Raw genomic sequence first — 21,688 nt, 5'->3', positions numbered from 1 at the left:
TCAGGAGATGAGGAGTCGGCCTGCCCCTGGGCAGCTCAGTCACATGTCCAGCCACTGAGATAATGCAAATAAACATCTGAGCAAGTTAATGAGTAAGCTGTTAAGATGAAAGGTCAGGAAACATGCTTTTATCTGGAATGTCAGGATGGGAGGCAACACATCCTGACCTGCAACTTGAGTCCACCTTCTCTGAGGAAAAGACTAAATAAGAAACAACAGAGTCACAAGAGAGCCTTCATTCCAGAAGTGCTCCAGGAATCATGCTGGAGAAGTTCTGCAACTCTACGTTTTGGGTGAGAAATAATACTTATCTTCACTGTTGACTCTTCTCAGACTCAGAACAAATAGTAGATGAGCCTCAAGTGGCCACCAGTAAGAACCAGAAAAGTTAAATGTGCAGGTGGTCTAAAGCTTAAGGTTTTGTTTTGTTGTAGGTTTTTTTTTTTTAAGAAAAAATAAGTCATAATATTTCCAAAGGATATTCTATGTGGAAGAGGTAACATATTCTTTAACATATGTGTATTGTGTCCTAGACTCTTTTTTTTTTGAAAAAAATTTTAATGTTTATTTTATTTTTGAGTTAGAGAGAGAGAGAGAAAATTCCCCGGGCGGTGGCGGGGGTGGGGGTGGGGGGGCTGGGGGGGTGGCTAGAGAGAGGGAGACAGAATCTGAAGCAGGCTCTGAGCTGTCAGCACAAAGCTGGATGCGGGGCTCAAACTCTCAAACTGTGAGATCATGACCTGAGCTGAAGCCAGATGCTTAACCGAGTGAGCTACCCAGGTACCCCTCCTACACTCTTTTCTCAGACTAGCAAAATTGTCTTCTCTAAAGAGAAATAGGGAAAGGCTTCCAATCTCAGCAATGTTAGGAGGGAAAGTTGTTGTGGAGTTTGTGGGGTGGGAGGAAGAAGAGAAGACCCGTGGTTGAGTTTTGTCAAGGCATGCTGAGGTTGAAATGACAGCGATATGTTCTAGAGGACCTGGCAATTAGGGGTGTGGAATGGAAGCTGGGGCCAGGAATGCAGATTTGTGTATCATGAACGCCAAGACAGTTTTTGAACCCTAGAGCAGAGAATTTCAAGGCAGACAGGGCAAGCAATAGTATCAAATGGCTTAGTGAAATAGAAAATGAGAAGGAACCTAGGATTTACTCTTCTGTGAAAGTGTGGTCTGCAAATGCCTAGCACAGCATCAGAATCACATGGAGGGAAAATAGTTTAAATATCTTCGGTTATTCTTCTGAATTCTAAAGTTAGATAACTTGGCAGAGAGATAAGAAGAGAGGGAATGACACAGCAGAGCAGGTGGTTAGCATTCCCATCTTAGAAAGAACCTGGGCCCCGAGGGCCTCAGGCTAGGACCTCTACACACAGGCAGGGCTTAATAGGCCCCAGGATCTTAGCAGGCCATCTTTTTTTTTTTTTTTTTTTTTTTAATGTTTATTTATTCTGAGAGAGAGAGCGTGCACACGAGGAGTATGGGCAGAGAGAGGGAGACAGAGGATCCAAAGTGGGCTCCATGCTGACAGTGGTGAACTCAATGCTGGGCTGGAGCTGATGAACTGTGAGTTCATGACCTGAGCCCAAGTCAGACGCTCAACCAACTGAGCCATCCAGGTACCCCTCAGTAGGGCATCTCTGGAGAATTCTGAGAATATCTGATGGATCCTCTTAGTTAGGACACCTCAATGTTTTCTTTAAAGAGTCTGTGCAAACAAGTATACAAAAACAATTTGAAAATGTTTATAAGGAGATAAAAATCCCCCCTTACAAGACTGGTGTTCCCACCCTCACTTCCCAAGACACTTCTATCTATTGTAAAAAGGAAAGACTACAAACCTGCTGGGAATGAGCCTCCCGTCCAATAGTGCCATCGCAGCTCCTGTGCCCGTGGTCCCCTCAGGTTCCAATCACTATAAGCCCCCTGGCTCAAAGGAGGCTAAATGTCATCGAGTGACTAAAGCATCCTGCTGGCTGCATGTTGGAACATCTGTCAGGGAGCTTAATCGGTGCTAAAAAGTAGAGTCAGAACACGTTTCTATATCCCAGGGAACTATTTGAATTGAAGAACAGTCCATTCCTCTTCAGTCCATTCCTCTTCTTCCTACAACCTGGCAAATGCAGTAGTGAAGTTTCCTTAGAAGAGCTGGTGGAGAAATTCACTTAGAATCACAGAAAGACTTTTTAAGGTTGGATTGGCCAGAAAAGTCACAGGCATTAATGTTGAAGTTATATCACTGGAGATAAATAGGAAAATGCAGCTAGTTAAAGGGCCAGGCCAGATATGGATATAGAACTGAGTTAAAACTGTCTGGAAATAGGCGTGGGAGTGGAGGGTGGTCTCACACTGGTTTTCTGTCTTCAAAACATGAGTATATTCAACAATCCTTCCTATTTGGCCCCCCAGAATTCTTCATTCCTGGATAGCCCAGAAGCAGACCTGCCACTTTGTTTTGAGCAAACTGTTCTGGTGTGGATTCCCTTGGGTTTCCTTTGGCTCCTGGCCCCTTGGCAGCTTCTTCATGTATACAGATCCAAGATCAAGAGATCATCTATAACCAAACTCTATCTTGCTAAGCAGGTATGGGAACCCTGATATTTTCAAACTAATTACTTGGTGCACAATAGAAACATTTTGATGGTGGTTAAAGTGTCTTCATCCCTATTTTTAGCCAGCTTTCCTGAGATAGGTGCTCACTGGCCCCTTGCCACATTTCTTAGTTAAGGTGACTTTAATTTTTGCATAACAATAGTGACTCTTAAATCTTATTGGTATCAGACTCTTTAAACACCAATGATTAGTAATCGATCAAATAGTTATTTTTGAAATTTGAGAAACAAATACTGGATGACCTGTCTTGAAGCTGTTCTAATAAATCAGGAGACTACAATTCAGTTGGTGCCTACAATGAGATAGAAATAAAACATGTCCTCTACACAATTCAGGCAATCCAACTATCACTCATCTCCCATAACTTGGGTCTGAAATAAGGCTTCCATTTTCCCAAAGTCTAGAGTGAGGTAGGGTGAGTTCTCACAGGCACATGCCTGAGTAGGGAAATACGGAAAGAACAGGAGCTGTGGGAGAGAGCCCAGCAAGAACTAGGGAGAAGCCCACCAGCCAATGGCACTGATTAATGCCGAAAAGGCCTTGACCCAGACATTCAGCTGACGTTGCAAAGTCACCTCCTAGGGTATTATGCTAAGCAAAATTAGTCAGAGAAAGACAAATATCATATGACTTCATTCATATGCAGAATTTAAGATACAAATCAGATGAACATAGGAGAAAGGAAGCAAAAATAATATAAAAACAGGGAGGGGGACAAAACATAAGAGACTCTTAAATACAGAGAACACACCGAGGGGTGCCGGAGGCGTTGTGGGAGGGAGGATGGGCTAAATGGGTGAGAGGCATTAAGGAATCTACTCCTGAAATCATTGTTGCACTATATGCTAACTAGTGAGTAAATCAGTATCCTGTCCTGATTATAGTTACTAACCTTAAAAAACAGCTTTATTGAAATATAATTCACCAACCATACAATTCATCCATTTAGATGCAATTTTTTAAGTATATTGATATGTGTAACCATCACCACAGTCAATTTTAGAACAGAAAGAACCACCCTATATCCCCATCCTCTTTAGCCCTAAGCAACCACTAACCATTTGCTGTCTCTATAGTTTCCCTATTTTAGACATTTCATATAAATGGAATCTTAAAATAGGATGTGGTCTTCTATGATGGCTTCTTTCACTTAGCACAAGGTTTTCACAGTTCACCCATTTTGTAGCATGTATGAGTGCATCCCCCTTTTTATGACTGAATAGTATTCCATTATAAGGGTATATCACATTTTGTCTAGCTTTTATAAATACAAATCTCTATAGAGAAAAAGAAAATCAATGTATTGGCTTTTTTTTTCCTGTAGCTAATAATTCACTCACCCTTACTCATAGTCTCAGTAGCTCCTTTCACAATTTATACTTTACTTTTTGTCCTTTACCCTGAGAGTGACAAGCACAAATTAGATTCCTCTCAAAAATTTCAAAATAATTGGTCTCTTCTCTGAACAGTCCGAAGTATAATTCTTCACACAGTAAAACTTTACTTCTTCTATGAGGACCTTCTTGGCTCATTCCTCAACTTGATTTTATTTCTCCAGTTCCTCTTCCACCTACTATTTCTCTCTGAGTTTCCTGAACTGTCTACACTTGCCTGAAATAAGTCAGTTTGCTTGACCAGGACGAGAGAGTCTACATGTTTGTTTGTTTAATTTGTTGTGCATTCTTACTGAAAGGACTTGATGTACAGTAATTGAATGAACTGAATTACAAAATGAATGAATGAATGCATTCATATTCAGACCCAGGGAAATGAAAAAGGAATTTGGTTCTGTAGTTTGTGGAAATGCTGAGGTCAAAGCAAAATGTGCAACAGCAGCAAAAATGGGTGTTCAGTGGGTGTTGACCCACTGAAACATGGAAATCATCTTTAAGTGATTGCAGAATATAGCATAGAAGATTGACGGGCTTGTTCTGAAAAATTTCAGAGAGAGGAATAAGACTAGGTGGGTGTAGGGAAGTGCACTTTGGCTAAATATATTAAAGGATTTTCTAATAATACTAACTTTCTAAAATAGAATAGACTGCTGGGGGCTATACTCCCTGAAAATACTGATACTGAAGTCAGACATCTATCTGCCAGGGAAGTGGTAGAAATAGATACTCTATAATGGATAGAAAATTCAACCAGAGCGCTTGTCATTTGTAAAGCTCAGGGTAAAGGAGGACCTTGCAAAGATGGAAAGATATTAAATATGGCCAGACTGCTCGCTTGCTTGCTTTCCTTCCTTCCTTCCTTCCTTCCTTCCTTCCTTCCTTCCTTCCTTCCTTCCTTCCTTCCCTCCCTCCCTCCCTCCCTTCCTTCCTTCCTTCCTTCCTTTAATGGTAGTGAGATTGTGTCTCTTTAAAGTTTAGTAAAGTCCATGTGTGCTTGAAGCTCCTCCAATAATTCAGAGAAAAGGGACAAAGACTACTAAAGGACATGGTAATCATTAAACAACCATAATAATTCCCTGATCCTACTTAATAAAAGTGTGTGTGTGTGTGTGTGTGTGTGTGTGTGTGTGTGTGTGTTTCTGATTATAAAAATAATGCATGGTTATTGTAGAAGGTTTGAGAGCTCTAGGGAAATAGGAAGAAAATTAAATCCATTGATAATTGTTATCACTCCTATTAACTCCTATTATACTCCTGTTAACATTTTGGTATGTTTCCTGCCACTTTCTTAAAAAACAAAAAACAAAAAACTCAACAAAAAATATAAAATGAAAAGCAGAAGTCTCTTTCTCACCCTCTACCTGACAGTATCATTCTCTAGAGGCCTTCATTTAAAATTATTTTGATGGTTACCTCCATATCTGCAATTTGTGTGTTTATACCTGTATTTCTTGTTTTATCACCTTCAAAAAAGATCTATTTCTGTCCTCTGTGAAAGACAAGGAATTTGGTTGATTGGCCCTACCTTCAGTTTCCTTTTTCTTCTTCTTCCCTTTCTCTCAGTCTTTTCATTTTGTATGATTGTTTTCAGTTTTTCTGTTACCTTCATTCCTAAAAATAATCTACCATCAATTTTAGACACTACATCTTGATGCTCCTTTTGTGTCAATGAGAGAATTAGCACCCCCAAATTTCTTGGATCTGGAGAACATCCTCAAATAAAATTTTCAGAGAAAGCAACAGTGAATAAAGTCTCAGTCCTTGGTTTCTGACAATGTTTGTCAAAACAAAGTTTTTTAAACTCTGAAGATACTGCTATATTTTCCCCCAACATCCTGTGCTACTCAGTTAGACTTCTTCTCATTTCTTGTTGTCCTCTCTAGAAACTTTTATCCTCTTTATTCTTTATGTTCTGAAATTTCATGAGAGTCTGTTTACATGGCTCTTTTTTCATTCAGTGGGTTCTACACTTCCGATGTAAACACTCTTGCCTTTCTTATCGCTGAGAAATTTTCATACATTACTTCTTTCATTTCCTTTCCTCCAGTTTTGAAATTCCATCTTTTCAGAACTACTTTCAGGTGGATTTTGAGCACTGAATGGATTTTCCTTTTCAACTTCTCTCTCTCTTTTTAAATTTCTTTTTCTTGCTCTACCCAAGTTCTAAGATAGTCCCCAGTTTTTTCCTCCAGTCATCCCAATTTTTTCTTCCAGCCTTTGTTTTCACAATTGTGGGTTTGGTTTCTAAGAATTATTCTTAATTTCTGAATATACTTTTTTAAAATGTTTATTTTTGAGAGAGAGAGAGAGAGAAAGAGAGAGCAGGGGCAGGGCAGAGAGAGAGACAGGGAGACACAGAATCTGAACCAGGCTCCAGGCTCTGATCTGTCAGCACAGAGCCTGACTCGGGGCTTGAACTCACCACCTGCGAGCTGCGAGATCATGATCTGAGCCAACATCAGATGCCCAACCAACTGAGCCACTCAGGCACCCCTAGTTTTTTTTTTTAAACATCAACCTATTAATGGATGCAATGTATTGTCAAATCTGTTATAGGACATTAATTTTTTAATAATTTAAAATTGTCTTCTCTTCACTTAATAATTTGTTTTATCCCAGAATCAGTTGTCCTGTTTAATTATCTTGGCTATCTTCTTTGCTAGTATTGGCTTTTCTCAACTTTTTTTTTTTTTTACAAATAGTTTATTGTCAAATTGGTTTCCATATAACACCTAGTGCTCATCCCCACAAGTGCCCTCCTCCACGCCCATCTCCCCCCTCCCCCCCCACATCCATCAGTCATCAGTTTGTTCTCAGCATTCAAGAGTCTCTCATGGCTTGCCTCTCTCCCTTTCCCCCACCATTTCCCCCCTTCTTCTCCCCCATGGTCCTCAGTTAATTTCCTCCTAATCCTCCTATACGTGCAAACATATGTTATTTGTCCTTCTCTGCTTGACTTATTTCTCTCAGCATAACACCCTCAAGGTCCATCCATGTTGCTACACATGGCCAGATTTCATTGTTTCTCATTGCCATGTAGTATTCCATCGTATAGATAAACCACATCTTCTTGATCCATTCGTCCGTTGATGGACACTTAGGCTCTTTCCATGTTTTGGTTATTGTTGAGAGTGCTGCTATGAACATTGGGGTACATGTGCTCCTTTGCATCAGCACTCCTGTATCCCTTGGGTAAATTCCTAGCAGTGCTATTGCTGGGTCATAGGGGAGTTCTATTGTTAATTTTTTGAGGAACCTCCACACTGTTTCCCAGAGGGACTGTACCAGTTTGCATTCCCACCGACAGTGTAGGAGGGTGCCCGTTTCTCCACATCCTCACCAGCATCTAGAGTTTTCGGATTTGCTCATTTTAGCCACTCTGACTGGCTAAAGTGAGATGGTATCTCAGTGTGGTTTTAATTTGTATTTCCCTGATGAGGAGGGATGCTGAGCATCGTTTCATGTGTCTGTTGGCCATCTAGATGTCCTCTTTGGAAAAGTGTCTGTTCATATCTTCTGCCCATTTCTTTACTGGGTTGTTTGTTTTTTGGATGTGGAGTTTGGTGAATTCCTTATAGATTTTGGATATTAACCCTTTATCTGATATGTCATTTGCAACTATCTTTTCCCATTCCGTTGGTTGCCTATTAGTTTTGTGGGTTGTTTCCTTTGCTGTGCATTTTCTCAACTTTCTTAGTGTTCTTTGTTGCAATTATAAGTGAGGGACTAAATTAATGAATATATGTGACTGGAGTAGGTCCCTCTGCCATTATGTAAGTCAGCTTTCCCAGCTGTCCCCTTCTGGAGGGCAGGACTGCCTCTGAGCTCTGGGCCAGCTGGACAACTGTGTGGACCTACTGGCTTCTCCCAAGAGCAGTAGACTGTGCTGTAGTTCCCTACCCCCACTGCTTGGTGAATGAAGACTGTTTTACTCTGTGGCGCTAAGACACACATTATTATTTCCTACCCTTCCCCAGGAAAAGCAGTCCATTTCTTTTTTCTTTTCTTTTTAATGTTTATTCATTTTGAGAGAGAGAGAGAAAGAGAGAGAGAGAACACCGGCGCATGAGCTGGTGAGAGGCAGAGAGAGAGGGAGACACAGAATCTGAAGCTGGCTCCAGTCTCCAAGCTGTCAGCACAGAGCCAGAAGTGGGGCTCGCACTCATAAGCCATGAGGTCATGATCTGAGCCTAAGTCCCATACTTAACCGACGGAGCCACCCAGGCGCCCCACCACCCTTTTTTTTTTTCATTTTTGTTTTTAAGCATTCCGTTTCTTTAGAGAGTACATCTGTTTTAGCCTGCTTACGAGTAGTGGTGGCATGTGGGAAAATAGGTTCTACTTACATAAATGGGTTAGAAAAAAGTTTAGGGCAGAAAGCTGCCACCACGTGGCGAGAGCACCCGAGGTTAGCTAGAGAGATGTTGTAATGGGGTCAACAGTAACTTGTTATATCACCTGCAGGAAGTTACTTTCCATCCAACACCAATATACTATTGTACTTTGATCACAAACACCACTTGCCCCTCACCCCCTGACCCTTTGCTTCTTACACACACAAGTTAACGATTACTGTCTGATTGTTTTCTCCACTTTCACGTGTGTAAGATCTTATTTTCTTCACGTTCACCACATGGGTAATATCTCGTGCTTTCTTCGTGTTCAGTACATAGCTAATATATTGTGAGCTCAATAAATACAGAGACGAATCCCCTGTTCAGGACTCTTGTCTCCTCCCCCATATTAGCCTCTCTCATATTCAGTTCTGCATCTGCTCTCTTGCTGGACAAGAGAGAACTCCAGACTCATAGCCTGTGACAGTGACAAATACAGTTGTCAGTGGATTTGTGATGATAGGTTGCAAGTAGGAGAAAGAAGGACATGCGTGGCATAACAGTACCAGTTCTGTACGCAGAGCTTCAGTTAAGACTCTCATTTCTGTCCTTTTCCCCAGTCTTACTCTTGGCTGGGGCTGACTACAGAGAACAGATTTATATCAGTGGGAGACTCACCTATGAGTCACACCTGTTAGCTTAAAAAATAAGGAATTTATTATCTTGCAGAACGGGAATACCAGAGATAGTGCAACTCCAGGACTTATTATTTTAGAGAGTCAATAACCTCAGCAGATGGCTGATTATTTTCATCTTTTTTCTGATCGCCTCAGCCTATCGAACCAATCGTCAAGCTAGCAGGTGATTACAGGATGGCTGCAGCACCTCTGGGTATCACAGCCTCCAGTCAGTGTCCAGAGGCAGATAAAGAGATCATATGTCCTTGTGTATCACTTAAAATAATTAGCTTTATTGATATATAGTCAACATACCATAAAACACACCCGTTTAAAGTGTACACTTCAGTGGCTTTTAGTAGACTCACAAAATTGTGTGACCATCTCTGCTGTCTAGTTCAGAATTGCTTCATCACTCCAGGAGATCCAGTACATATTAGCAGTAACAATCCATTCCCTTCCCCTTCCTCCTCTCTCCCCTAACCTCCTCTCCCCAGCTACTAATCAACTTTCTGTCTCTGAGTTGCCTAATCAGAACACTTCATAGACACGGAATTATACAATTTGTAGCCTTTAGCGCCTGACCTATTTAACTTACAAAATGTTTTCAAGATTTATACATGCTATAGCATGAGTCAGTAATTCACTCCTTTTTTATTATTATTATTGTAGTAAAATACACAGAACATGAAGTTGACCATTCAACCAACTTAAAGTGTAAGATGCAGTAGCATTAAATATATTCACACTGTTGTACAACTATCACTGTTCTTTAGTTCCAGAACTTTCCATCACCCTAAGTGGAAACTTTGTACCCATTAAACAGTCACCCCACTCTGTCCTCCTCCCCGTATTCCCTGGAAACCACGAATATACTTTCTGTCTCTATTTATGCCTAGTCTGGACATTTCCTATATAAATGCAGTCACACAGTGTGCAACCTTTGTGTCTGGCTTCTTTCGTTTAGCATTGTTTTCAAGGCTCATCCATGTTATAGCACCTATCAGTATTCCATTCCTTTAGCCAAATGATACACCACTGGATAGATCTCCTCTATTGTATTTATTTGGGGGTGGACATAGGTCTTCAATTTTCTTAAGTATATACCTAAGAGTAGAATTGCTAAGTCATATGGTAGCCCTTATTCTGAGGAAATGACAAACTGTTTTCCAAAGTGGCTGCATCCTTTAACATTCCTGCCAGCAATGGATGAGGGTTCTAATACTCATCCTCACCAATACTTGTTCATCTTTTCAGTTATAGATATCCGAGTAGATGTGAAGTGGTATCTTCCTGTGGTTTTGATTTGAAATTCCCTAATGATTAATGATGTTGAGCATCTTTTCATATGCTTTTTGGCCATTTGTATACCTTCTTAGGGAAAAAAATTTCTTTAAATCCTTTGCTGGGGGCACCTGAGTGGCTTAGCCGGTTAAGCGTCTGACTTCGGCTCAGGTCAGATCTCACAGTTGGTGGTTTCGAGCCCCACATCAGGCTCTGTGCTGACAGCTCAGACCCTGGAGCCTGTTTCAGATTCTGTGTCTCCCCCTCTCTCTGCCCTTCCCCCACTCATGCTCTGTTTCTGTCTCAAAAATAAATAAACTATAAAAAAAATTTTTAAATCCTTTGCCTATTTTTTAATTGGGTTATTTATGTTTTTTTATTGTTGAGTTGTAAAGAGTTCTTTATATATTCTGGATCTATATATCACTTTGATCAGTGAGGAAAAAAACTTCCCCAGAGTCCCCACAAACTAGTCCCCACAAGCTGTTCCTCAGTTCTCTTTGGCCAGAATTGTGTCACGTGCTCATGGCCAGAGCAATTACAGGCCAGGAGAATGGGACCATCGCAATTGGCTTTAATTCATCTCATAGGGTTGGAAATGGGTCCAGCTTCCAACAGAGCACATGGCTGAGCTGAGTAGGGTAGATATTTTACAAAAGAGGGGAGGGGTTCTGTTAGAAAAGAAGAGAATGGCTTTGAGTAGGCAATTTACCAGTCAGGCCAAAATGGGAAACAGGTGGCTGAGGGGAAAAAGGACCATGTGAGAAGGTTGTATCTCTAAGGGGATCTGGAGCTTAGCAGCCACCTGTTACCACTCTAGGCCTGAAGGGCCAAGAATAGAGGATGAATCCAGGACAGAGAGAAGATAACACACCAACCAGTAATGTCTGCTTCAGGCTCTTCTTTCACTGCTGCCCTTCCTTATGTGGTTTTCTCTGCCCCTTTTTCTGTCACTATTGACATGCTTGCTTTTTGTCTTCTAGAACTTTTCTGGTCTACTGAGATTACCCTTCTCAATTCATATTCTCAGTGCTGTTATGAATTTATTATGTGGTAATAAATATACTAAATCTGGTATCTTGAACTGGGAACTCCTGCCATATATATATACATACACACACACACACACACACACATATATATGTATATATGTATACATTTAAAACAATACATATTTATTTTTTTCACATTCTGGAGGATAAAGTCTGAAATCAAGGTGCTGATAATGTTGGTTCCTTCTGAAAGCTCTGAGGAAGAATCTATCCCATGCCTCTCCCCTAACTTCTGGTGGCTGCCAGAAATCCCTGGCAATCTTCGACTTGTAGCTGCCTGATTCCATTCTCTGCCTGTGTCTTCCATGCCTATGTGTCTTCTCCCATTCTTTTGTAAGACTGACACTTGTCGTTGGACTTAGAGCCTACTCTAATTCAGGTTGATCTCATCTCAAGATCTCAAACTTGATTACATCTTATGCATATTTTTAAAACGTAATTAAACTCATTGCATATGCAATTTTATAATCTATGCTTTTTGCTTAAGATAATATAAAAAGAATTTCCCATTGTTACTAACGTTATTCTTAATTTTGATGACTACTGTAGGAATGCTGACAACACTGACTCCATCTTTGGTCCTTCATCCTGGGCGCTCTGGTGCACAGGTGGCACCATTTAGATAACTACCCTGTGACTTTATTAGCGTGCTCCTCCCTCCATAAGAGCTGGGGATTAAGGTCCAGGTAGTTGCAGAGAATGGGGAGGGAGGTGGTGGAGGAGAGCTGCATAGTGCCCTGCATCATTGGCTGGTGCCCGCCCGCTAATCCCTATCAGTAAGCTATTACCCCAAATGAAATTTTGTGGAAATGGTATAGAGTGGCTTACTTTGTTCTTTGGTATTAAAGTGACTTTTCAGACTGGAGGATGCAGTACTGACCCTCCTCCACCCCCTGACAATTGGCATGGTTTGCAGGATACCGGAAACAACGCAAACGTGGGTAAAGGGGCTGTGCCAGGGGAAAGCCTGTCGTCCTGGGGCCGGGGGTGGGGAGCCCCAGGCTGGCTAACTACCTCCACACGGGGAGCCTTGGGCAGGTTTTTTGAGCATTTTGGATCAGTATGTGAGTATGGGGCTGTCCTGTAAACACTCCAGGGATTGTTAGATACCCTATTTGCAATGGTGAGGAAAGAAAATGGAGATGAGACTGTGAAAGAGATATTTTGGGGGTAGTTTCGCGGTTAATCTGTCCCTAGTAATATGCCACGGGCTGGGAATTAGGAGTAAGGAGAGAACTGGAACAGACCAGAGAAGTGTTGGCTTTGAAAAAAGATGAATGTGGGGCGCCTGGGTGGCTTAGTCGGTTAAGCGTCCGACTTTCGCTTAGGTCATGATCTCACGGTTCGTGGGTTCGAGCCCCGCGTCGGGCTCTGTGCTGACTGCCAGCTCAGAGCCTGGAGCCTGTTTCAGTCTGTGACTCCCTCTCTCTCTGACCCTCCCCTGCTCACGCTGTCTCTCTCTCTCCTAGAAATAAATAAAAATATTAAAAAAAAAAAAAAAGAAAAAAGATGAATGAGCTGTGCTCTCCTCTAATGCAGACATGTCCGCAAGAATTCAGTGTTAGGAGGAAGGGTTAGAAATCAGATGGCAAAGATGTGTGGGCACAGACCACTGTGCACCAAAGTGAGAACTGCTCTGTCTCGAGAGACTTGTACCTCCAAAGCATGGGATCCCTGGGGTGATGACTCCTCTGGTGAGGAGGACGTTATCATGGAGAAGGGAAAGGATTTACAGGCAAGTCCTTGGAGTCAAATTAAGACCTAGGCTACTCTTGAGCCTGGGGACGATGGAGAAGAAATTCCCACTAGTCAGAAAGTGGCTATGAGGGAATATTCTACAAATGAATTAGTGGAGCTAATGATCTGCTTTAAGCACAAGTGGGTATGTTATGACTGTGGGATATTGGGGGACATGGACTTCAATATCTGCCCCTATGATTAATCAACCCAGTGCTAGAGTAGCTGCTATGGTGGCTGGCTTAAGTGAAGTGAAGCTAGAAGAATATGTCATAAGGGAAATCAGGTATAGTTATTTGTAGAAGTTCAATAAGAATCTTTTTTCCAGGGCACCTGGGTGACTCAGTTAAACATCCAACTCTTTTTTTTTTTTTTTTAATATTTTTATTTATTTCTAGGAGAGAGAGAGAGAGACAGCGTGAGCAGGGGAGGGTCAGAGAGAGAGGGAGACAAAGACTCCGAAACAGGCTCCAGGCTCTGAGCTGGCAGTCAGCACAGAGCCCGACGCGGGGCTCGAACCCACAAACCGCAAGATCATGACCTAAGTGAAAGTCGGACACCCAACCGACTAAGCCACCCAGGCGCCCCTAAACATCCAACTCTTGGTTTCGGTTCATGTTGTGATCTCTTAGTTTGTGGTATTGAGGCTGAGAGCCCAGAGCCCACTTGGGATTTTTCCTTCCTTCCTTCCTTCCTTCCTTCCTTCCTTCCTTCCTTCCTTCCTTCCTTCCTTCCTTCCTTCCTTCTTTCCTTCCTTCCAAAAAAAAAAAAAAATCTATTTTCCTTGTAACATGGCACCATTGGAAACAGTTGTATTACCAAGGCCTTGACTGAAATGTCCTATTTGAGAGAGACCTGCATAGACTCCAATGACCAGATAGCTTTAAGGAACTAAGGTTGACCTTATGGATCCAGTGAACACCTGTGAGGGAAAAAATTGGGCTGGTACCTTGCTTACAGGGTTCCTGGGAGCCTTACCAGGTAAGTAAGCAAGGTCATTTCCTGGCAGGTTCACGATATGTTGGGGGCCTCAAGAAGAGGAAGTAACCCAAATCTACAGGCATTGCAGTGGAGTCTAATAGCAAGCACGTGGCTTGGCTCAGCCTTGAAAGGCTGTTAAAGGCTCAACCTGAAATTCCTATGAAAAGTTCCAGCAAACCAGATTTAAAAGAACTTAAATGGCCAGCCACTATTCTTGCTGCGTTTATGTAAATAGGCCAAGTTTGTTAAAACTGGACTTGTTCTATAAACTACTTAGTCTTAATTTGGCTGCCTTTGACTGTGATTTTGGAGAGGAAAGAAAATGTTTCAGTAACAAACCTTTATGGGTAATAGATTATAGTTCTGATTAATTGTCAGAATATTTATTGTTTTTTGTTTATTAAATATTTATTGTTTACCTATAAAACTAGCCTGGATCCTGAATTCTTCTGGATTCCTTGTATATCTGGCTAATTATCTATCTGATTGTTTACACACTATGGGCCTGACTTTGAAAGCCCACCTGCAGAACCACCTCCTGAAATAAGACCACTCCCTGTTTAACTCAACTGACTAATTGACCTTGTTATGAAATGTAGAATAAGAGGCTAAGTGCAGAGCCTGACGTGGAGCTCGAACCCATGAACCAGGAGATCATGACCGGAGCCAAAATCAAGTCAGATGCTTAACGACTGAGCCACCCAGACACCCCAAAATCTGTTTGCTTTTCAGTGCCTACTAACAGTGCTGTTACTTGGATGTCCCATAACTTATGTGCCCCATGTGATAGAAATCTATGTGGTTTTTAACCTGTCATAAGCGGTGCTGCAGTAAATAGTACAGTGGGTGTGTCTGTAGCATAAATTCCTAGAAGTGAAATTACTGAATGAAGAGTATATGGATGGGCTCAAAATTTGCATATATGGTGAAAATTAACCTCCATAGAGGTCCTTCCTCTGTCTCACCAACTTTTTGATATTTGCTGATCAGTTAAGTGAAAAATTGCATATTGTTATAATTTGAAATTGCACTAATTATCAGTAAGGTTAAACACCAGTTCTTGTGCTTAAAAGCCACGTGTGGTATTTTTTTCTTTAAATTTTCCATTCTCTACTCTTTGCGCTGGATTTTTGTTTTTGTTTTATTTTTTATTTTTTATTTTTTTTACAAATAGTTTATTGTCAAATTAGTTTCCACATAACACTCAGTGCTCATCCCCAAAGTGCCCTCCTCCATGCCCATCTTTTGTTTTTGTTTTAAATTGCTTTGTAGGAGTTCTTTATAACATAAATTGTCCTTTTTGATATGGATTGCTCAGTATATTTCTAATCAATTTCTAAGAGTTTAATATACATAAGCCTGTGGCAAGTTTTGTTCTTTTCCCTTGGCCTGAGGAGCTGGTTAGTATTCTCTTCACCTGACCTCAAGTCATTCTTGGCTTGGGGCTTAACTCCACCTTGCTCTATTTTACTTCTAATTTACCTAAAGGTAAATATAACTTCCTGCTTCCAAAGCTGTCCTGTTTTTCTAGAAAAAAGTCCACAGCCTCATGTGAGGAAAGCACAATATAGAGTATTATGTACTTGAGAAAAACATTTTCTTTATCAACATGTCTTTGTTTTTATGCCTTGCTAAATAACAACACTGGTCCCATCACAGATGGATTCATCGCCCTCCTTGTCTGGTTTTCATTACAAGCAACCCAATATATCTGCCTGCACTATTCTGGATGAATGTGTAACATGGGAATGAGTAGTAGGGATAGATGGATAGCAGTTGGAAGGGATGAGGATAGAGGAGAGTACTAAAGATCCTCATTTTGAGAGCTAAGGTTCTGGTGGACTTCCTCAGTAGAAGTATTAATTTTTCATTCTGATGGGTGGAGGCGATTCTTTAGAACAATACAATGTGTATGATGTCTTATGAACTCACAGGACAAATATCGATTGCCTTGAAGTCCTCCTCGGGTGACATAGTCACAATGGTTTGCAATATTAACTTCAAAGGTTCTATGGGGAAGAAGTGGGAAATAATAACCAAGGAAAGGGAATATGGCCAAGGAAAGTAGAAATCCCAGTTTGGGTAGGGGATGCCCTTTTCAAATCTATTTTTATTAGTGACCTATTATATAACAAATTACTCAAACTTCGGCATTAGAAACCCGTTTCTTCTCTCAACATTTTCTGCGGGCCAGGGATTTGGGAGCAGCTTACCTGGGTTCTGTTTTAGGGTCTCTTATGAGGTTGCAGCTGACATGCTAGAAGACACTAAGGCCATCCGAAGGTCTGAGTGGGACTAGAGCATCTAATTCTAAGATGACTCACTCATATGGCTGTTGCCAAAAGGTCTCCGTCACTTACCAAGTGGATCTCTTTACAGAGCTACTTGAATGTCCTCATGATGGTATTGGTAGCTTTCCATGAAGTGAGTGATCTGAGAAAGAGAACAAGGAAGCCATACTGTTTATTACCTTCTAGCATATTCTGTTCTTTAGAAGTGAGTCACTAAGCTCACAGTCAAGAAAAGGGGTACCAAGATCTACTTTTTGAAGGAAGAATATCAGAATTTATGAACATAGTTTGAAACCACCATACTCCACATTCCTCAAAACCATATCCTAGCGACCATTGAACTTCATTTCATTACTTAACTACATATATTCGTTGATGACAGAATTATTTCTTATATGTTCTCTGAATCACTGCATACCATTTTTATTATCTTCATCAGGAACCATTCTATTCTAAAGAATTATCTCGTCTTAACAGTGGTCTTTTTCCTTCTCAGGTGCTTGTTGGGTTCCTTCTTATTCTAGCAGCCATAGAGCTGGTCCTTGTACTCACAGAAGACTCTGGACAAGCTACGGTCCCTGCCATTAGATACACCAATCCAAGCCTTTACCTGGGCACATGGGTAAGGCCTATCCCCACTCCTACCTTGTTTATCCTCTGCCTATTATAGTCCTCTAGTTGATATGCACTCTTCTGGAATAAAGCTAAGTCCAGTTTCATCTGCCTTTTTTGAGGGGCCTATGATGAGACAAAGCTTGCATTGTAATGGAGTTAAATCAGACTTTAGCTTTTCATATTCTTTTGAACACTAACTTCTAGATCCTCTTCCCTAGTGTAAATACTAGCTCTGTTGACAAGGGTACATATCTCATGCCCTCCTATCCTTCCATCTAATAATTTATACCAGAGTGGGTGTCAGTCTGGCCGAGGTAGAGACCTGCTCTCTGGTGGTCAGCACCATGACCCTGTTCCACTTCGGGAATGGCTTTGCCCTCAACTACTTCCTCTACTTCATCACCTCCAAGTGCAGTGGCCTGAGTACAATGCCTCCTGGAAACGCGTGCAGGCCAGGGTCACCCACCTCTTCATGCAGCTGTGCAAGATGCTGTTCCTGGCCCCCTTTTTCTTTTTCCTCACCCAGGAAGGGGGCATGTATGAGTTCATGAAGGCCAGCATGGATGTGGCAGACTTGATAGGCCTAAACCTTGTCATGTCCCAGAATGCAGGCAAGGGGGAGTACAGGTCGTGGTTGCTTTCCTGGGCTGGGCCACTGCCACACTCGTTATCTCCCACAGCATCCCCCTCTGAGTTGGAGCCCAGGGCACTGAGTTTGACTGGAAGTACATTCCAGAAGAGCATGGACTCCAACATCAGTCTGGTCCATTCAACCGACGCATCTGCTCAGGTCTAAATGATTGCACGCTACAACCAGTACCACACTTTTCCACCAACACTACTCCACTGGTGTTCCTTAGTGCTAGGAGATCTTTGTGCACATGTGTCCTGGACAGCCCTGCTGGCCCTCCACACCCTGGCCTGTATGTCCCTGTTGTCAACATGCACCCCTAGGCTTGGTGTCCCAGACATTCACATGCCCTTTCCCTGCCTCCAGGTTTCAGTGAAATAAACAGTATTTGGAAAGTAAAAAAAAAAATTATACTAGAAACCCAGGTTTCTTGATGTAAAAGAATTCTCTAAATACTGTAAATGTTCTTTAATTTTTTTAGTGTTTTTTTTTTTTGAGAGAGAGGGAGAAAGAGAGTGTGTGAGTGGGGAAGGGACAGAGAGAGAGAGAGAGAGAGAGAGACAGAATCCAAAGCAGGCTGCAGGCTCTGGGCTGTCAGCACAGAGTCTGACATGGGGCCCGAACTCATACTTTGAGATCATGACCTGAGCCAAAGTCATACACTTAACCACCTGAGCCACCTAGGCACCCCTGTAAATGTTATTCTTAAATTGACTAATACTATTACCAATGGATCATTGAGTCTAGGCTTGTCTGTATAAACTTGATAACAGAAATGGCTATCTCTCCTACAGGCTGTTTTTGGGGAGGCCTGTGCAGTGTTTAAACAACAAATGAATTAGTTGCCACCGTTTTTTAAAAGAGGAATATGCCACATAACTCTGTGGATTTCTAACTTCCTTGAAAACCAGAATGCATGGCACCAATGGGCTTGTATCCCCATAGGGCAATGGTCAGCTGGCCTGAGCGGCAGTCATCCCTGTTAGATTAGGCGTCTGCTCAGCCTAGTCTTCCACCTTCACTTCACTCAAGAGCATACGTGGCCTGGCCCTTGTGGGCATTGTGTTTGCTACTGTTGTTATAAAACAAGAAGGGTGTAGGTACGGTGTGCTGGAGCCTGCTCACAGAGTTATGTGTGTCTCTTCTCAATGCTGTTTAGTGACTGTGTGTTGGGGCTTTACATCCACCACTACGGTAATAATCTTAATGCCACAGAAATTAGCAAATGCTGCTGAGTATGGCTCACGGCTCAGCAAAGTGTCTAGGAAACAAACATTTAATTATACATAAGTGAGCTGTTACAAGGCAAGTTGGGTTTTTTTTTAATTGCTTAGTTTGATATTATTAGAAAATCCGAGGAGTGCCTGAATGGCTCCGTCAGTTAGGCATCCAACTTCAGCTCGGGTCCTGATCTCCCTGTTCGTGGGTTCGAGCCACTCCGTTGGGCTCTGTGCTGACAGTTCGAGCCTGCCTCAGAGTCTGTCTCTCCCTCTCTCTCTGTCCTTCTTCCACTTGTACTGTCTGTCTCTCAAAAAAAAAAAAAAAAAAGTTAAAAAAAAGAAAAAATAGTAAAAAGAAAATCCTACAGGCAGCTTGTACTCCTCCAGCAGAATCTGCCTCCCCAGGTGAGCTTCTGTAGTGCCTGACATTAACTTCCTTGGGTCTTGAAGACTTTTCTGGCTCTCACAGTAACTGCATTAAATGCAGTAGATGACCCTCTGTGTTTTGGGCTAACTCCCCACCCAAGTGCATTATACAGATGTAGGAGTGGGGAAGGGGGTCCCAGGGAGAGCCCTGAGGCTGATGCCCTGAAAGGGAAAGATGGGTGGGATCAGGAAGGAAGTCTACAATTCGGCATTGTGCGTTTTCTGGTTGGCCAGATTAGTTATAACTGTCTCCTCCTTTGACCCACTGCATGCTTGTTCTCTGGCCTGTTTCTTCCTCTTATTCTCGGTTAGTGACCGTATTTTTCAGAACTTGATGTGAACCTCTCTCTAGCTCCTGGTTTTGCTGCTCCAACACAGCAGGCGATGGTGTATGCAGAAGGACTCGTGGTTCCTGTCTGTATTCTGGATTCTCTCAGTGGTCTGTGGCGTCTTCCAATTTCAGACTCTGATCCGGATGCCCTTAAATGTAAGGAGGAAAGAGGGTGACACGAGGAGGTAGTGGTGAGCACCTTCTAAGAGTAAATGGCATACAGTCAGTTGAACTCTGGGATAGAATTGGGGAATTTCATGATAGGCTTTAATTATGAGTGTTGACATATATGGGACATTTAGACTTAATTTGGAAAAAGGCTCATTTTCTCTTTTTTTTGTTTGTTTTTTTGTGTTTTTTTTCCCTGCATAGGGCAACAATTCCAATCTGGCTTACTCCTGCCTGTTCTTCATCTGCTATGCACTGCACGTCCTGATCCTGATCCTTTCAGCATTTTCAGAAAAAGATGACTCCTCAAATGTGAGACATTAAATCTTCCTACCTCATGTAGTGTTTAGTTGGATCGTATCTTGACACATGTAACTTATAGATGCGTAGGTCTCCTGGAGGACCCACAATCCCACAATATGGCAGTGTGGACACTTTATGATTTCAGGAAACATTGACTAGCATGTGGAAATACTCTTCTGAGAGTGGAAATAATTTGACATTGACCCACCAGTCTTCAGCATAGACAATTCACTCCTATATCTATGCTGGAAAATCTGATTTTTACTGGTGACTTCAGGGTCTCCAGATAAATCTATGTTGTCCAGTCTACTTCAGTAGTATGTCTACTTTTTAGCATAACATTAGGTCTAGAAAAATTAGTTTCTGATTTAGAGTCTCAGAGTTCCTGTTTCAAATTGAATTACTTTTTGATTTGTGTGTGTGTGTGTGTGTGTGTGTCTTGCAGAATCCATCATTGACGGCCTCATTTCTGAGTAGCATTACCTTTAGTTGGTATGACAGGTAGGAAACACCCAGAGTGTGGGCTCTCTATATCCCTACCCCTTCATTCTTCTGAAAGCGATGGAAATCTTAGTTTTAAAAATGCTTCCTGAGGCCTCTATTTCTCCTCTTAGAGTCCAAGAATGTTAATATAATCTGTTTATTTCAGAGGATGTGGAGGAGAGGGTGGAGGGGGATTTGCTCTTGGTGCTCTTGGTGGTCTTCCACAAGGAAGACTAATGACCTTAGGAAAAAGAGGCAGAAGGACAAGAAAAGGAATATTTAGGTGAGGGCAATGTGGCACGATTTGGAGGGTAAGGGATGAAAGGGCTAGGCTACCAAAGATCTTGAGCATTCTTGGCAGGCTGGCGATGTCTATGAATCTCTTCTCAAATCATGTTTTAAGTGAATAATGTAAAAGGTATAGGGTTACAAAGGAAACCAAATATATTGAAATATAATCACTTAAATATTAAAACACAAATTCGTGATGTAGTAACACAAAAGCTCCTTCAAGAATGCATTCAATGACAAGATCTAGTGATAGACCTAATCGTGATCACAACTTCAAAGTTGTGATGATGTAAATGAGCCATGAAAACACTGTGATGTCCCTTGGTGTCCAAGGCACAGGCAGTCCTTTTCACAACTGTTTGGTAGCCGACATTCGTGTCCTAAGGAAAGGCTAAAATTCAGTTGGAAGCTAATAAAGATAAAGATATAACTTATTTTGTATCCACGTCCTCCAATACCAGGTTGATGGGCCCTGATCTAGGGAGACCATATAGAGGAGGCCTCCAGGGATGCTCAGCTCCTTTAGGGCATCATGAAAGCCCCTCAGGGAGATGCCAGAGTGGTAGAGAGGCAGCCAGTGTTTGAGGAGGAAGGATGGGGAGGAGGTGATGCTCTTTGGCTTTTAATTCGGTAGTACCACCCCTCTTTCCTTCTTCCTCATCTTATTCCATGTTCCATCACCTCTCCTGTCTGTTTTTTTCTGCCCTCCCCACTCCTCTGCCACGTTTAAAGGGCCAGGAGATGGAGCAGTGGGCCTCTTCCCATCCTCTGTCTCTCCTTCTCTGAACGGGGGATGGGGGGTGGAGGGGTGGGGGGGGGGTTGATAGAAGCAGCAAGAGCACCCCACCCCCTAACTCTGCC

At 42.0% G+C, this 21,688-nt stretch overlaps 1 protein-coding gene and 1 pseudogene across 5 annotated transcripts in view; both read left to right on the top strand.

The window, feature by feature from the left end:
- Window positions 1-215: 215 nt before the first annotated feature.
- ABCC2 (ATP binding cassette subfamily C member 2) overlaps window positions 216-21,688 on the top strand; it is a 65,194-nt gene continuing 43,721 nt past the window's right edge. For 3 of the 5 annotated variants that reach the window (XM_039249246.1, XM_039249249.1, XM_039249245.1), the window contains exons 1-6: window positions 216-293; window positions 2,406-2,579; window positions 16,856-16,981; window positions 19,604-19,738; window positions 19,955-20,062; window positions 20,499-20,554. In XM_039249246.1, the coding sequence (XP_039105177.1) occupies window positions 261-293; window positions 2,406-2,579; window positions 16,856-16,981; window positions 19,604-19,738; window positions 19,955-20,062; window positions 20,499-20,554 (632 nt within the window). In that variant the 5' untranslated portion in view covers window positions 216-260. Of the gene's footprint in view, window positions 294-2,405; window positions 2,580-16,855; window positions 16,982-19,603; window positions 19,739-19,954; window positions 20,063-20,498; window positions 20,555-21,688 lie in introns of those variants that run through there. The other 2 variants (XM_039249247.1, XM_039249248.1) reach the window with 2 other exon arrangements.
- On the top strand, window positions 17,319-17,986 carry LOC120243190 (annotated as a pseudogene).

Source organism: Hyaena hyaena, unplaced genomic scaffold (genome assembly GCF_003009895.1).
Source record: "Hyaena hyaena isolate Hyena2069 unplaced genomic scaffold, ASM300989v1 scaffold_331, whole genome shotgun sequence".
Taxonomy (NCBI): Eukaryota; Metazoa; Chordata; class Mammalia; order Carnivora; family Hyaenidae; genus Hyaena; species Hyaena hyaena.
The sequence above is the reverse complement of the archived record's forward strand: the minus strand, read 5'-3'. Positions and strand labels throughout refer to the sequence as shown.